The 16,101-nt window shown below is 47.8% G+C and overlaps 1 protein-coding gene across 1 annotated transcript in view; it reads right to left on the bottom strand.

Annotated features, from left to right (window-relative positions):
- HK1 (hexokinase 1) overlaps window positions 1-16,101 on the bottom strand; it is a 45,611-nt gene that overhangs the window by 24,438 nt on the left and 5,072 nt on the right. Inside the window, exons 2-4 of the mRNA XM_054174773.1 lie at window positions 13,702-13,864; window positions 7,381-7,529; window positions 1,743-1,862 (exon numbers count right to left, since the gene is read on the bottom strand). Of these exons, the coding sequence (XP_054030748.1) occupies window positions 1,743-1,862; window positions 7,381-7,529; window positions 13,702-13,864 (432 nt within the window). The remainder of the gene's footprint in view (window positions 1-1,742; window positions 1,863-7,380; window positions 7,530-13,701; window positions 13,865-16,101) is intronic.

Here is a 16,101-nt window from a genome sequence, read left to right as displayed (position 1 = left end):
GGGTCAGGGCACCCCTTTCCAGACCTGGAGGCATCACTATCACTCCACCACAAACTCAGTTTGCTGAAGTTTTATCACTGTGCTGCTCTCATTAGCACCATTTAGAAACCCAGCAAAGCCCCGTGCTGCAGCACAGGGAAAGCAGGGTCAGTGCCCACTCTGTGGGCACAGCTTTAAATGGCCCATTGTCCCAGGCAAATTCAGGAGGCTGGTCAAACCACACTGGCAAAGAGCAGCTCCTCTCAGCCTGGCAGGACTTTTAGCTTTGCCAGCAAGGCATTGGCAGCAGGGAGGAGTCCTTGGAATGCAGTAAGGTTGAGTAGGACCCAACCATGCAGTGCCACCTTGTCGCCTTTGGAGAACTCAAGGACAACCCTGCCTCCTTCTGCTCACCAAGCACAGGAAATCAGCACCCAGGCAAGCACAGCCTCACAGAAGCAGCAATCCAGGAATAAATGTGGCCCACAGAATCCAGAGAAACAGATTTATCAGATGTCTGAAATATCACCAAAACTCTCAGAAAGAGAGGTGGGGTTTTTTGTTTGTTTTTTTAGTAAGAGACACTCTCCCTTGTCTCTTACTATTCTCCTCCACTCTGCCACTGCTCATCTCCAAGTCTCCACAGAGTGTTCCCCAAGCCATCCCACATGCTACCTGCCTGCCCCTGCCCCACATAAGCATGATTTCATCCCAGCTGGCTTGAGCAAACCAGCCCACAAACATGTACCATGCAGCTACATAACTTCCTCAAGGGCAACTCAGCTTCACAACCACATCCCCAGCATGACTCTGCTGCAGTCAGCGGCCTGAGCCTCACCATGCACCACAGCCAGACTGGAGAGCTGCACCAAAACCGATTCAGGACGAGGCAGCTCTCTGTTCTTAACTACACTCAGATCCTGAGTTAGTAAGCGCCCTTGATTTCCGCTTTCAGCATTGCTCAAGGCGTATGAAACGTAATCAAAAGCGTGTCTCACCTGGCCCTCCTCAGCACCAGCATCTGGGGAGCTGCTGCACCAGGCTAACCTAGAGACCTGCAAGCTAGAAGAGCAGGTCGTGCTTCAACAGTGCAGCCACTCGGCGCTGGGCCTGGATGTCACTTTCCTGCATTAATTTGCTACGCCGTCGCCATAGCGATGCTGCACCAGGAGCGATGCTGCACCAGGAGCGAGGCTGCACCAGGAGCGAGGCTGCACCAGGAGCGAGGCTGCACCAGGAGCGAGGCTGCCGAGCCGTTTGTGAGATAATGAGCAAAAGGAGGAATGTTTCGTGGCAGCCTTGTCAGGGGAATCTCACCACTCGCTTCACACAAGGTTATTTCCATCCCTTTGTGAAGCACGGCGCTTCCAGGTGCCCTGCCCGATCCCCCTCGGCTGGGTGCTCAGGAGGGAGACCCTCATCCCTCATCTGTGACGTTCAGGAAACCCTGAGCTGCCAGGCTGGGTTAACACCAGCTAAATCCCCATGGAGAGGTGAAAAAGGCTGCACAGGAGGCAGGAAAAACCACTGCTGTGTTTACATGGTAAACCATAACACTTGAAGAGCTCCTACAAAACATCAGATGCCTCCTTCGTCATCTGTTAATGCCAGGCTGAACGTAAACACAGACATTAAGTCTGACAGTGAAACACAGCATTCATTTACCCCCAAAATGAGACCTGCCCAGGACACTGCTTTCATGGCAGTGCTTTAATTACATCCCAGTTCTTTGGCACAGTAAGAACACTGTGACATCATCTTACCTCGTCCAGCTTGGATTGTCGACAGGGGAAAGAAAACGTAAACCCAACTGGCAGTTTCTTATCTTTGATTTGTTGTTTCTCCATGAAGTCTCCCAGGCACTCAGCAACATGATCAAAAAGCTGCAGGACAGAGGAAAGTGTGAAACCAACGGGATTAGAAACACAGTTTCAGGGAGAAAACGTCTCAAACTATGTATGAAAACTGCAGCTGGGCGAGGGGGAAATCTCTGCTCCGCAGTTTGAAAGCTATTTGAATGACAAAGCAACGAAACTGCTCTCTGGCAGTGTACAGTAACTCCTTTAAGGATAAATTATTAAGTGCACTCTCCTTTTACACTCACACAAAAATGCTTGTCCCGAAACAGGCATCATGTGGCTCTTGAGTCTGCCATAACCTTTCTACTTAACATCTGATGAGAACAAAAAAATGCTCTTTTAACCTTGCAGTAACAAGAAGGAGCAGCTCAAAAGAACGTGAGGAGCCAGTCCCACACCAGGTTGAGCACTTTACAGCTAACACAGAAAAGCTCAACATTTGCTTCACTCCAGCACTGCTGAGATCAGAGAAGCCAGTGCTTTGCAGGAGCCACCCAAAAGGACGTTCTCTCTCAAATCTATTCCTAAAGCACACAACAAACAGGGGATTTGTCCAAGTATTTCACATGTTCTGGGAAGCAACCCCAAATGGGAACATTTTGTGCATTGTTTTGCTAAGGCTGAACCATGCAGGCAGCCTGCACTAGGCTTGCAGCCACCAATTCCTACCTTGACAGCACCCTGTGACAATGACACCATGTGTGTCCACCAGCCAGGCCAGGAGTCAGGCATGCCAGGAAGCTTGTGGGCATGAAGACAAGGGATCTCTCTTTAATCAAGCTATCTGGAAAGCCCCTGGGGAAATTTGCAACACTCAAAGCCCAGGTAGCTTCCAACACTCAAAGCTCAATTCAAGCCCTGGCAACTGAAGCAACAAAACTACACATTTCTATCTACAAGAGTCCAGAAGTCAGAAGTGCCTTGGACAGACCCCTACCACAAACAGATGTCAAACTAACTATTAACAAGTCACCACTTGCCTCAGAAGGTAGATATTTTAACTCCTATTTTAACTCCCTGGGAAAACAAAACAAACAAAAAAAACCCCAAAATAAACCCCAAACAAACCCCAACCCTATCTGCAGCACTGGTGGGACTAGGTCAGGAGAACTGCCCAGAAGACTGGGGGGTAATTGGGAGGGAGTACAAAAGGCTATCTGTTGGTTGCAAGTAGCCTGAACAGCTTTATTAAGCACAATTACCAAAAAATATGAAGAGGAACATTTTGCTACTCAAAGCAGGTCAAGAAGTGTGTGTTACAGTTTAACAGAGGACCCTAAAGCCAGTCACAAAATGAGGTCAGATTTGATTAAACAGAAGTACAGTAGTTTTCCAGGGAAAATGTTGCCATTCATAGTCCTGGGCAAATCAAGGACATTTGCAGTGAAACAGCCTGGAAAAAGCTACCGACCCTGCTGCACCTCTGTAGGACTGCTTTCAACCCTGCTGATGAGAGAGAGAGGGGAAGCAGAGCTAGGAAAACAAAGAAGTACAGCTAAGTAATAAAGTATGCCAAGGTCTCCAGGAGGAGCAGAGGCGTATGGCTTTATTTACATCTCAAAGTATCTTGCTATACACTCAATCCCTACTAAACTTTCAGCTGCTCCCAGGATTACAGATGATAATCAAGGGCTAACCTCAAACCCCTCGGGAAGTCACAGAGCAGGAAGCAGAAATACTGACTGTGGATCTTGCCACACAAATCCCTCTCATGCAATGAGCCATGACTGCATAGGGAAGAGACAGGACCTGCTGTGCAAGTCCAGCTGAGAAGATGCCTCAGCATTCCCAGTGCACTCCAGAACGTCCATGCACCTGCTGGTGTTTGTCCATGCAGTCCTGGCATGACCTGCTGTGAGTTAGCATGCAGGCTTGCTGCAAGCAATGCTGCAGCAGTCAGTAGGGCTCTGGCAGGCAGTGGGATCCATGCCACAGCCTGCATAGGCAAACGCAAGTCCCTCAGCCACATTCTTGATGCTACAGCAGCAGTCTCTGGTCAGCAGTGCATGGGCTGACTGTGCTGCAGCTGATAACAAAGCACAGAGGAAGGCACTGCTCAAGAGGACATGTATCAATTTTGCTACACTTGGCACCAGTAAGATTTTTCCCTAAGGGGAGTCAAGGAAACATCTGTATGTGTCTGTGCCCAGACTGGCAGCCAAACCTTGCAAATGCCCCCTTGACAAGACAGCAGAAGCCATGTTACAAAGTACCTGCAGATTTCATCCAAGCAGGGCAAAGTGACTTAAGGATAAATCCAACTTCCTGCCAACCACATGTATGGAGCCAAACACTGCATCAAAGTCAGAGAGACAGAGTGGACAGCACAGCCAAGAGGAAAGGACCAGCCAGGTTTTATACCTTTATAGACCTGAATCAATATAACCATGAGATGCTGAGCAATATGATACCAGGCTTCATTACTTCCTCTGGCCATGAGGTTGCCTGCTCAGGTCAGGCTCCAAGAAATCTCCACAAGGATCCATTTGGTCAGCGGCCAGCAAACTTTGGCAAGCAGCTGGAGATCCGAGCTCAAGCTCAAGACCACAAACAGGGAAGATTTAAGAAGCAAATCCATAACCTACCCCCAGTGGCAGCAGGACAGAAACAAACACCACCAAAAGGAAGCTTCAGGCACGCTCCCATTTGCTGTGCTGACACCGAAGACAGGCTGCTTACAAATTTTAGACCTGTTATTACACTGCTGAAGTCAATGAGAGTTTTGCCCTTGACTCCTTGACAGGGAACTGTCTCTGACTGGCCAAGCTGTCAGCCTGTGCCTGAACAGATGGGCAAAAATAGAGGCTTGAATGCAATATCAAAATGTGCTCCTGAAGCATGAAGCCATAAATCACAATCCTTTCAATAAGCTGATTATGTATTAGGCTTTGAGAGTATAACTCATTGAAGTTAATGACACAGCTTGCTGAAAAACATCATCTTAGTAGCCTACCCGACGTGAGCAGTTCAGTCCAAGTATTCCACTAACCTGGCTCAGAGATTTCAGAGAACCTCAACCCTACACATCAGTCATAAGCACCAAATCATCACCTGCCCCTGCACCTCCTGGGCATCTGCCATGCCTCCTTGTGAACTCTCACAGCAAGTGTTTTAGTTGTGGCTGGATATTGTCATGGGACAACTTTGAACCTGGACGCAGCTCTGATGGTGATGCTTCCAGTTCTCCTCTTCTTTTGCTAGTACTGAAATATTGGGAGTAACTGTCCCTCTGAGGGTAAGTGGAAGCCTTGCTTGCCTCCCTCTCAGTCTAAAAACTATGACAAAGCTGATCAGTCTGAGCACCATGCTGCTGGTTCCCAGCAACCAAATGGCCTTTGGATATTTAACAAAGCCCTAGAAAGAATGTAGACTTGACATCTCCTTTTCTGGCTTCTCCTTCTCCACCAAGTCCCCCCTTAAGTCACCCTGCCTTGTCTCCCAGGAACGGACACTTGCCCCTTGGCTCTCCAGCTCTTGATACTCTTTCATGGACAAGCAATACCAAACCTGCTGAAAACTATCATATTAGTCCATACCTGCCTCAGGGCAGCCCACCCAACTTTCTTGCCTCCACCAGGCACAGGGAGCTCAGCTCAGCTCCCCTCCAAAAATCTGTTTCATAGCAAAGCCACTGCATGACCTTTTGGCCAGCTAACAAAGTAGTAACATTGGAAAAAGTCTTTACAAGGAAGGTATTTTATTGCTGTGGTTCAGATATCACAGCAATGCCTCTTACAAGCTTTGATTATCTTCTTACACTCACTGACAGTTACTGGATACTTATGTCAAAGGCATTACAGTGACTACAGAAAATCTATTAAGGGTAGAACTGTCTTTGTTTTTTTGCTCTCATGTTTATTCTTCTGAAACAAGCTCAAAGTTTCCTGCAGGTCTGATACTCCTAACACCACCTCCTTCTACCAAGAAATGTAAAAAAACTTGCTGTTTCCAACAATGAACACAACCTGGTTTGTCTTACACTGACACTGAGACAAATCTGTCAGTAAATTTTTCATTGTGATCCACTTCCTGACCATAAAAATAGAATAAATTCTTCCAAAGAACCTGATCTGAAATGTGAAGAGATGGATCCAAATATTTTCTACTCTTGGAACATGGAAGACTTGGGGGGGGAAAACAACACCAAAAAAACCCCCACTCTACCATTTATTTAGCATACAATAAGTTGAGGTTGTGCCAAAACATTCCCTCAGCTTCCTATCATTTTTCTCATGTATCACAGAATCAACCAGGTTGGAAGAGACCTCCAAGACCACCAAGTCCAACCAACCACCCAAACCCAACCAATCAACCAGACCATGGCACCAAGTGCCCCATGTACTTGTACTTCTCATGAATGCTGAGTTGCCCAGACTGCCAGGGCAGCTATGTGGCTGCCATGGGTATTTCTATCCCTCATCTAAAACTACAATTGCAGGGCTGGTCACACTCATTGCTTATAAAGACTAAGTTGTTTTCCTGCTGACCATCCCTGCTTGTGGAAAGAAACTTTACTATAGCAGTTGGAATTTTTACTTCTAGGCCATTTCCCACCCCCCATAACTCAGCCAAACATCTGCCACCCAATGACAGCACCACCCAGGTATGCTTTATCACACTAACTGCTGCTGCCTATTTGTTTTTGAGGTCTACAAAAAGCTATAGTTGAGTCTGTACACACTGCAGGTGCAACTCTTAAGATGCTAAGGCCATTTTGGTGGTGTTTTTCTAAATTGGCAGTGTGAGCTAACCTTTAGCAAGCTAACCCTTTAGCTAGGGTTGTTTAGTCATCAAAAGATGAGGCTAAAGGGAGACCTCATTGCCCTCTACAATTCCCTCAAAGGAGGCTGGAGTGAGGTGAGGGTTGGTCTCTTCTTGCATATTGGTAACAGGACAAAGATAAAATAGCCTCAGATAAAACAGCCTGTAGACAGGCAGAGGTTGGTCTCTTCTCCCAGGCAACCAGCACCAGAACAAGAGGACACAGTCTCAAGCTGCGCCAGGGGAGGTTTAGGCTGGAGGTTAGGAAGAAGTTCTACACAGAGAGAGTGATTGCCCATTGGAATGGGCTGCCCGGGGAGGTGGTGGAGTCACCATCATTGGAGGTGTTCAGAAGATTTGATAGGGTGCTTAGTTGCATGGTTTAGTTGATTAGGTGGTGTTGGATGATAGGTTGGACGCGATGATCTTGAAGGTCTCTTCTAACCTGGTTTATTCTAGTCTAGTCTAGTCTAGTCTATCCTATCCTATTCTATCCTAGTTGTGCCAGAGGAGGTTCAGGCTGGATATTAGGAAAAATTCCTTCACAGAAAGGGTTATCAAGCACTGGAACAGGCTGTCCAGAGAGGTGGTGGAATAGCCATCCCTGGAGGGATGTGACATGGGGATGCGGTGCTGAGAGACGCTGTTTAATGGCAGTAGCGTAGCAGTAGGGGTGGGACTGTGGCGAGCTCCAGGCGAGCGGTTGGACTTGATGATCTTGAAGGTCTCTTCCAACCTCAACAGTTCTGTGGTTCTATGATGATAAAGAAGAGGTGCTTACCCGAGTCCCACTGCCGTGCATGATATCTTCAGGGGTGTTATAAATTTCACTTTCCATTTGCACCGTTTGCTTCTTCTCATGCGACACCTTCACCCGCAGGATTCGGAAGTAAGAACCCCCAAGATCCAGTGCAATGAAATCTCCTTTCTCTACGTGGGAAACAAGGCAGCAGCGATTAGAAACTGTATGCAATGCAGACCTGAGAAACACCAAGCGCTTGTAACACACAGGGAAACATCTGGTGGCTACGCAGCGAGAAAGTCCTAACTGCAGCACGTCCATGTGAAGCACCAACCTTACTCCCTACAATTTAACATGAAATTGGTGCCACCAACCACCACTGACACATAGAACTGCAGAATCATCAGAGCTGGAAGGGACCTCAAGGATCATCCAGTTCCAACCCCCCTGCCATGGGCAGGGACACCTCACACCACATCAGGTTGCTCACAGCCACATCCAGCCTGGCCTTAAAAACTTCCAGGGATGAGGCTTCCACTTGGGCAACCTGTTCCAGTGTCTCACCACCCCCATGGTGAAGAATTTCTTCCTAACATCCCATCTGAATCTACCCACTTCCAGTTTTGCTCCATTCCTCCTAGTCCTATCACTACCTGACACCCTCAAAAGTCCCTCCCCAGTCTTCCTGTAGCCCCCCTTCAGATACTGAAAGACCACAGTAAGGTCTCCTCAGAGCCGTCTCCTCCCCAGACTGAACAACCCTAAGTCTCTCAGTCTGTCTCCATAGGAGAGAAGCTCCAGCCCCCAGATCATCCTTGTGGCCCTTCTTTGGACATGCTTCAGCATGTCTATCTCTTCCATGTAATAGGAGATCCAGAACTGGACACAGTACTCAAGGTGGGGGTCTCACCAGAGTGAAGTAGAGGGGGAGAATCACCTCCCTCAACCTGCTGGCCACGCTTCTTGTGATGCAGCCCAGGATACAATTTGCTTTCTGGGCTGTAGGTGCAAACTGATGGCTCTTATTGAGCTTCTCCTCCACCAGCACCCCCAAATCCCTTTCTTCACGTACATATACACATGTACAAGATACACATGTAACTGCAATGAGGCTTTATCCAAAAAGAAGGGACTCTCAGTGAACAGCCTGTACCTAGATCTCCATGAGGAAATGGGCAGAGAAAAGATCTCAGGAGAAAGCCAGAAAGTCATTGAAAACAGAGACAGTAAAAGGAAGGGAGGTCAGACCACTGAGAGCAGCCTTTTAGCTGTAAATGAGCCTCTGTCATTTTGGCAAATAACAGTGAATAGTGGTTAGACTGTGCACTGCCCTAAAATCAAAGTACACACAGATGTAGTTAAAGCAGGAACCACTTATTTCACCCCTGGAAGCTGAGATTCACTGCAAACTGCAGCGAGAGAACACAAGTCAGAGAAACAACAGCCTGAAAACTCACAGGGTGGCACCGCGCTGCCGCAAGAGATATTCAGAAGTTGGGATCCCTCGCACAGAGCTCCTAAATAACTTCCCAGGAGCCAAGGAAACAGTTAGGATACTTCCATCTCCCTCTGTGGTAGAGAGGGGGGTTTGGATCTCAAAGGTCTGAAGCCAAATCCACTCCCCTCTCCCCACCCCAGACTCTGGCAACAGAGATGCATGGTCAAGCTGAGGAGTGACACTTCCAGCACCTCCTGGAGAGCAAGGCAAATATACCTGACTGAACCCCTTGTGCTATCTCACCTTATCAAGGAGGGAGCAAACAAAGGCAACAATTATTAAGGTCTGCAAAAAGATAATATTTAGGGAAGCAGTGTGGACAGTTTGTCACACAGGAGTGCATGGCCAGACTGCAGTTAATCAGTGAGGCTCTTTGGAAGCATTTGTGTCTGCACATGGTATCCCCAGGCCCACTGAGGCAGCTCGGAGTGGGATGAAGCAAAGGTGAACAGTGTTTTCTCATCCTGGTTCCCTCATCAACCTTTCTGCCATCTCTGAAGAGCCCTATGCCATAGGCAGGACAAACTGCCTTGCCCACATCCTGCACTGCCAACACGTATTGCCAGTCTCATCCTGCAGCGCTCTTTGGCCTCTCCATCCTTCCTTCCAACTTCAAACTAGGACTTTGGGGAGGTCATTCTCAACATCACTGTATTTTCATTTCTGCTTAAATCCAAGACATCTTCCAGCTGGGAAGACTGGTACCTTCTGATCACAGAATCACCAAGGTTGGAAGAGACCTCAAAGATCATCAAGTCAAACATTTGTCACCTCAAACTTCAACTCAGCTCTCTGAGCCAACATTTGGTACACTATTTACCCACAAGGATTTCCTGCCCCAGCCTTGCTTCTGACATTGCCCTGCCCAATCTCAAATCAAAACTCCTAAAGCTTGGCTTCATGAACTGCTCCACCTCATCACTCCACACATCTCCAGGAACCCCCTCCCACTTGGCAAAGCTGATTAGCATTCCTTAGGGCAGGACCCCTATCAGGAACAGCCCAAGAGAGGCAAGGGCACTGCAAAAGCCCTTATGGCTTTCCAAGGTCCCAGTGTCCAGCAGCAAACACAAGACCCTCGTGCAAGAAGCCACAAAGACCAACAAGGTCCATGAAGATGAACATAGCAAAACAGCAGTGGGAGCCCACAATTCCTGACAATCCTCCTCATTTTACTGCGCTGCAACTTGCTGCTTCAGACACGGGCAAACTCTGAGTCTGCTGAGCTACAGATCTCACAGTGCTTCCCTACCTGCTTCTGAACAGCATGGCTTCAAAGATTGCTTTGCTCCTCTGCAAATGTCCTTTAACACATGGCTGCAGATGAAGTTCCTTTTATGGGGATCAGAATAACAAACTGAGCAACTCAGAATCCTCCCCACCGGAACAAGACCGGAAGCAAAACGTTTACCTCAAGTGTCTCATTAAGCCAAATACCCAAATAAGCTTTATCATATGAGCATCATTTGTCAAATGCAAGCCATTACCTTCAATAAATAATGGAAAAATCAACACTGGACCAGATGGGCCTTTTCCAAGCCTGAACACACCTCAAACAAATACTGCACTTCAGAAGTGTCTTCCCCAGCAGCAAATTATCAGATCACCGTGTTTGATTTCCAGCACCATCGAGCTCATGGCAAGGTAAAATTCACCAAGAGTTATCCCCTCCAGTTAAAAACAAAACAGAACTCTGAACTAGACTGTAAAGCAGTTTTCTTTCAATCTACTTCAGGAAATAAACCCAGGTAGCAGCATTTAAGCTATGCTTTATAACACCGAGGTGCAATCACAGCTGCTGTAAATTAATTAGGGAAGATCTGAGAGCATTTTGAATGCGCCTGAGATAACACTCTGGGCATTCTGGACAATAAAAAACATCACTAAAACCTTGTGGCTCTCAGAAATTAAACAACTCTGAATGAAGTGAAAAAAAATCCTGCTAACACCAACATCTCCAGAGTCGGCAAAATTACTACTCAAAAGCTCCTTGTACACAAGCAGAGATCTGAAAGCAAACAACAGTACTTTTCTGAACAGTCAGCTCTCATAATAATAATCAGACTCAGAGGAAAGAGCTTACAAGGCAGTAATTAGAGACAGGCCAGAGAAAAGGGCAGGCTTTCAGCCTCTGGCTTTTATGGAGGGACAGCTGAAGGCAGAAAGTGCTGTCAGCTGGGGGCTGAACCCACGCTTTGGGCACTGCAATGTGGACATATCCACAGGGGTGCCCCAGAGTCTTCTGGGGGAAGAGGGAAGGAGGCTCCACATCTGCCCTGGCTATACACATGTGACGGCTGAGCTGGACATGGCAGGCACATGCAGGTGAGTCAGGGAAAGAAATGCCATAGCACTCACCCACAGCAAATATTGCTCATAGCTGGGGCCAGAATATGGTTTTTCTGGGAAGTAACTAAATGGTTTTGCCCACATTCCTAACAGCTACCCAAAGGGACACTTGTAACCTGCACATACAGATTACCATCATGTTATACACAGGTTGTCTGGGGCAAAGCACTGCCTTGTTTCTAATCCACGCTGCAAAGACACTGCCCGTGACATGCCTGTGCTGGAGAGGCTGGCAGGAGCCAAACGGGCACAGGATCAAGAGCTGAGCACCCTGTGCACAACACACCAGGCTGTTTTTAATAGTAGGTGAGTAATATGTGATCTGAAACGAATGCCTCAACAAACAGACACGCTTACACTCCAGCAGGGCTACCCACTGCTCTGGCTCATGCTCAGCCCCAGCAGCATTCTGCAATCTCTCTCCTGGCTGGGCACAGATCCCTTTTCCCCTGTGCCATGCAGTATCACAAAGTCTCCCCAGTTTGTGCCATGCAGCAACCTGCAGAATCATTTGACTCGGTGCAGGCAGTGCAGATTTCTTCAGGTGCAGTGCCTGATGGAGCAGGGAACTGGAGACAGGTACTCAGTTGTACTCTGTACTCAGCTGAACTCAAACAGGTGTGAAAGAAAACACAAGGGTTTCAGAGCTAGTAGGAAGGCTGGAAGCCCTCAAGACACCTCACCTCCAAACCCTTAGAGCAATCCCTGTTCATGACCCAGCTGTGTGGCAACTTCTGGCTCTCTCAAGAGGCTGTGAATTTCAACACCACATTTCCAGGGCCAGCAGTGCTGAACTGGGGAAATTCAGGATTCAAGTTTGCTCTCCCTATGCTGTCTTTCTTTTTTTTTCTTTAACAGAAAATCACATTTCAAGTAAAAAGTTTAAGGTGGCAGAAAACAACAGCAGAGCAGATCTACCAAAGACTTACACCTGCCAGGCAGCACCAAGCAACACAAAGCACCAGGATTCATGTTCTTTTTTAACCAAGAAAATCTTGGGTTTAGCTCAAAGAAGGCCTTAAAACAGGTAACTGCATTAGGCAGTTCTTTAAACTATACAACTTCTGCACAGGGGGACATAATTTGTGGCAGGCACCAAACCACAGCTAACCAAATTCATGCTACATGAGGAGGAAATCCAGTGTTACAGCTAAATAATAAACACTTCAACATACTGTTTATATTTGTATACTCTACAGATAGTGTTGTTTTTTTTTAAACACTAACATAGATAATTTTGGTGTCAAGCACCAACACATCTTTTTTGTTTCTGCCTTTGTGGCAGTTTTATCAGATGCAGTGAGCACAGAAAAAGCATGGAAAAACCTCAGGTTACCAGAGCTTTGGAGCCACACACTGCAGCCTCCTTGAATTCTGCAAGTTTGCTCTAAGACAGAGTCTGCAAGAGGTAGTAACAAAAAGCAAAATGAATGCCAGGAACCTCAAATTCAGCATATATGAGTTTGGATTTCCACTGTGGGGAAAAAAAAAGGGGGGGGAGAAGAAGAGATGCTGAGTCAAACAGCAAAGGACTAAAAGCCACTCTATTTGTTATGACTCCAGATCACCAGCATGAATTGCAGAAATCAAAAAACTGCCTATATGAAGCTGGCAGACAAACCCTCAGCATGAGTGGAATAGAATAGAATAGAATAGAATAGAATAGAATAGAATAGACCAGACCAGACCAGACCAGACCAGAGCAGGTTGGAAGAGACCTTTGAGATCATCGAGTCCAACCTATCACTCAACACCATCTAATCAACTAAACCATGGCACCAAGCACCCTATCAAGTCCAATGATGGTGACTCCACCACCTCCCTGGGCAGCACATTCCAATGGGCAATCACTCTCTCTATGAAGAATTTCTTCCTAACATCCAGTCTAAACCTCCCCTGGTGCAGCCTGAGACTGTGTCCTCTTGTTCTGGTGCTGGTTGCCTGGGAGAAGAGACCAACCTCTGCCTGTCTACAACCTCCCTTCAGGTAGTTGTAGAGAGCAATAAGGTCACCCCTGAGTCTCCTCTTCTCCAGGCTAAGCAACCCCAGCTCCCTCAGTCTCTCCTCATAGGGCTTGTGTTCCAAGCCCCTCACCAACTTTTTTGCCCTTCTCTGCCCCAGAGCCTCCTCTTCTCCAGGCTAAGCAACCCCAGCTCCCTCAGCCTCTCCTCCCAGGGCTGTGCTCCAAACCCCTCCCCAGCTTTGTTGCCCTTCTCTGGACACGTTCCAGCATCTCAACATCTTTCCTAAAACTACTGACTGTCAGTGAACTGATCACTAAGGAGGGCCCTTCCATTGGCATCATCAAAATGGATTTGTCAGAGGCATCACAAAATCCTCCAGCATCTGTGGGAACAGACCTGCACACAGAGGGGAGGCTGTCTTCAAAATATTCTCTGGGCTCGCCAGAAACCGAATTGCTCTGGTTCGTGGCAGTGCTTTGGTGTGTTTTTAACAGGTTTCCCATGAAGCACAGCACATTCACTACAGAAAACCCACACTGAGCTCCTTACCTGACCCATCAGGAATGGACCTGACAAACGTAGGAAGCATCTTCACTGCAGCTGTTGGGTTGAAGTCCCTGGAGAGGCCGTTCTTCATCTCCCTCCGGAAGCGAGCCATGACGTCTATCAGCGTTTCGTCTGAGAGCCGCATGGCGTAAAGGTATTTATCAATCTGGGGAGAAAGTCAAACACCACCGTGGAGTGAGAGGCTGCCCTGAGGTGCGCAAGTGGGACTAGACCCCTCTTGAATTCCAAGAGCAGAGCCTAGCTCCAGCTTGACCCTGGGGCTCTGGGCAAGCTGACAACACAGCCACACACTGCTTGCCTTGGCTTTTGACTTGAAACCAAGGAAAATGTGCAAGTGCTAGGACCTATGTGAGCTGAAGCCCCCTCCATCCTACTGCCTTTCCAAGGCAAGTCCCAGTTTCACATCATTCTGCCTCCTGTTTTCCACACAAAACCATTCATCCACAACCTCACACCACCATCTCCAGCCCATCTCTCCACATCTCAGCTCTCCTCGCTGTCTGTGAGCTGAACTGGCTGAAGCTACAAATCTGTCTTTTGATATCTTGTCCCAGCTGAGGTGATGTGAAGATCACTGCAGTCCACAGAGGTGCTTTGTAGTTAAAAACCTTTCATTGGGAAGGTCTTGCCACAGTGCCTTCAGGGCTGTGTCCCAGGCTGAGAGATTATTTCTGGGCAGCAGATATTTTTCCCTATCCCACTCCAAAGCTATCACAGCCAGGAGGGTCAGGAGAGGTGGAACTTGGTTTTGGGCAGGTAGCATCTTCCTCCTCAAGACAAAACATCAAATTAAAAGTTGTAGATTTCTCCCTTGTGGCTTCCTAAGACAGGAACTTTCTTTACCTCCCTGGGGAAAAAAAAAAAAGGGGAGGTGGTTCCAAGTTTTCCCATAGTATTTCTTGCCCTAATTATTATACCCATCTTCATCATCAGGAAGAGTGAGACATGCTTTGATGCCTCAAAAACACAACTTGGCCTTGGGGTCTTATTGCTAAACACTCATGTCCCACCCCTTTTACCTCGGCTGCCAGTCCGCTCTTGCCTTGTTTCATTATCTTAGAAACTTGGTTCTACAAACAGCTCAGACTGAAGCCACACCTTTGGGATCACTTTTGCTTGCAGCTTAGGAGGACTGAGAAAATAAAACCCTGCCCATGCTTTTTGCTCCTTGGCTAAACTGGAAAAGCCACCTCATTTTAAATCCTTTGCCATCTCTGTGCCAAAGCTTCTGCGTCTCCTTCGCTTCTCTGGAGGCACGAGAGCAAGCTCAGCTCATCCCCCAGGTGGCATGAGGTCTTACAGGACCAATGCCATGATAAAACACCCCATGTGAAAGGTATGTACACGAGTGCTCCTTATACTGGGGACCTGGAGACAGGAAGGGATGAACAATGTCATTGGCAGAGGAAATGGAGACAATCAAAATGTAATTAAACCCTAAACTGACCCTGAAAACAGCTTCAACTTAATTGCTCCTGCAGAACGTACTTCTGCTGAACATTGTCAAGGTCTGCACTAAAGATAGTCTATCTCCTTGAGCCAGATGCCCTCCCACCATGACCAAGCATTTACACAGGCAGGGGAGGAAGGCATGGATGGATGGTGCTGCTGGGCACAGCCCCCTGGGCTGATCCTGAACTGCAGGGCTGGTGGGGGCAGGCAGGCCTAAACCATGGGGGCCACAGGCAGAGGCTGCACAAACTGTGAAGTGTTTGGTGCCGTTGCCTGCAGAAGAAGAGCGAAACAGTCATCAAATAGACACTGAGGAGAAGGTATAGTACAACAATATGAAATTATACTACACCTTTGCTCTGGGAAGTGATGATGCAGACACAGAGCTAAATGGCAGAAAAAAAGCTGAATCCAGGTTCTCTGCAACAGAGGAGCATCCCCACATCCTTGTGCCACCTGAATGGGGTGACAGCCCCCTCACAGCAACCACCACAGCCAGCCCCAGGTGTCATTTCAGACCAAGAACAAAAACCTAGAGAGGATGTGCCCTCTCTGCAGCCCCAGATGCTGTGAGGATGGATGCAGGGGCTGGTGTCAGGATGAGTGGGCAGGTCTCTCCCTCCACAGCAAATCCTGCTGTGGTTTTTTGTTCCATCAGAGGGTGTCAAGTCATGATGTCAGAGTATAAGGTTATCCCCTTTTAAAGGGACAGGAAAAAAACCCCTTCTTTTATCAAGGCTCAGCTCTCAGCAGCCCATGCTGCCTCTCAGAGGCCTGATTCCCCAAATCTCCCAGAGAAAGCCACACTAACACATCATTCACACAGTCAGACTTCACTCTGCAATCTAAACACCCCCCTACAAAGCCCTGCTGCCACATCCTCCTCCCAGAAAACAGAGCTGAAGGATTCCCCCCCGACCGAGAGCCCTG

The sequence above is a fragment of the Dryobates pubescens genome, chromosome 30, assembly GCF_014839835.1.
Source record: "Dryobates pubescens isolate bDryPub1 chromosome 30, bDryPub1.pri, whole genome shotgun sequence".
Classification (NCBI taxonomy): Eukaryota; Metazoa; Chordata; class Aves; order Piciformes; family Picidae; genus Dryobates; species Dryobates pubescens.
This window is presented reverse-complemented; position numbering and strand designations above follow the sequence as displayed.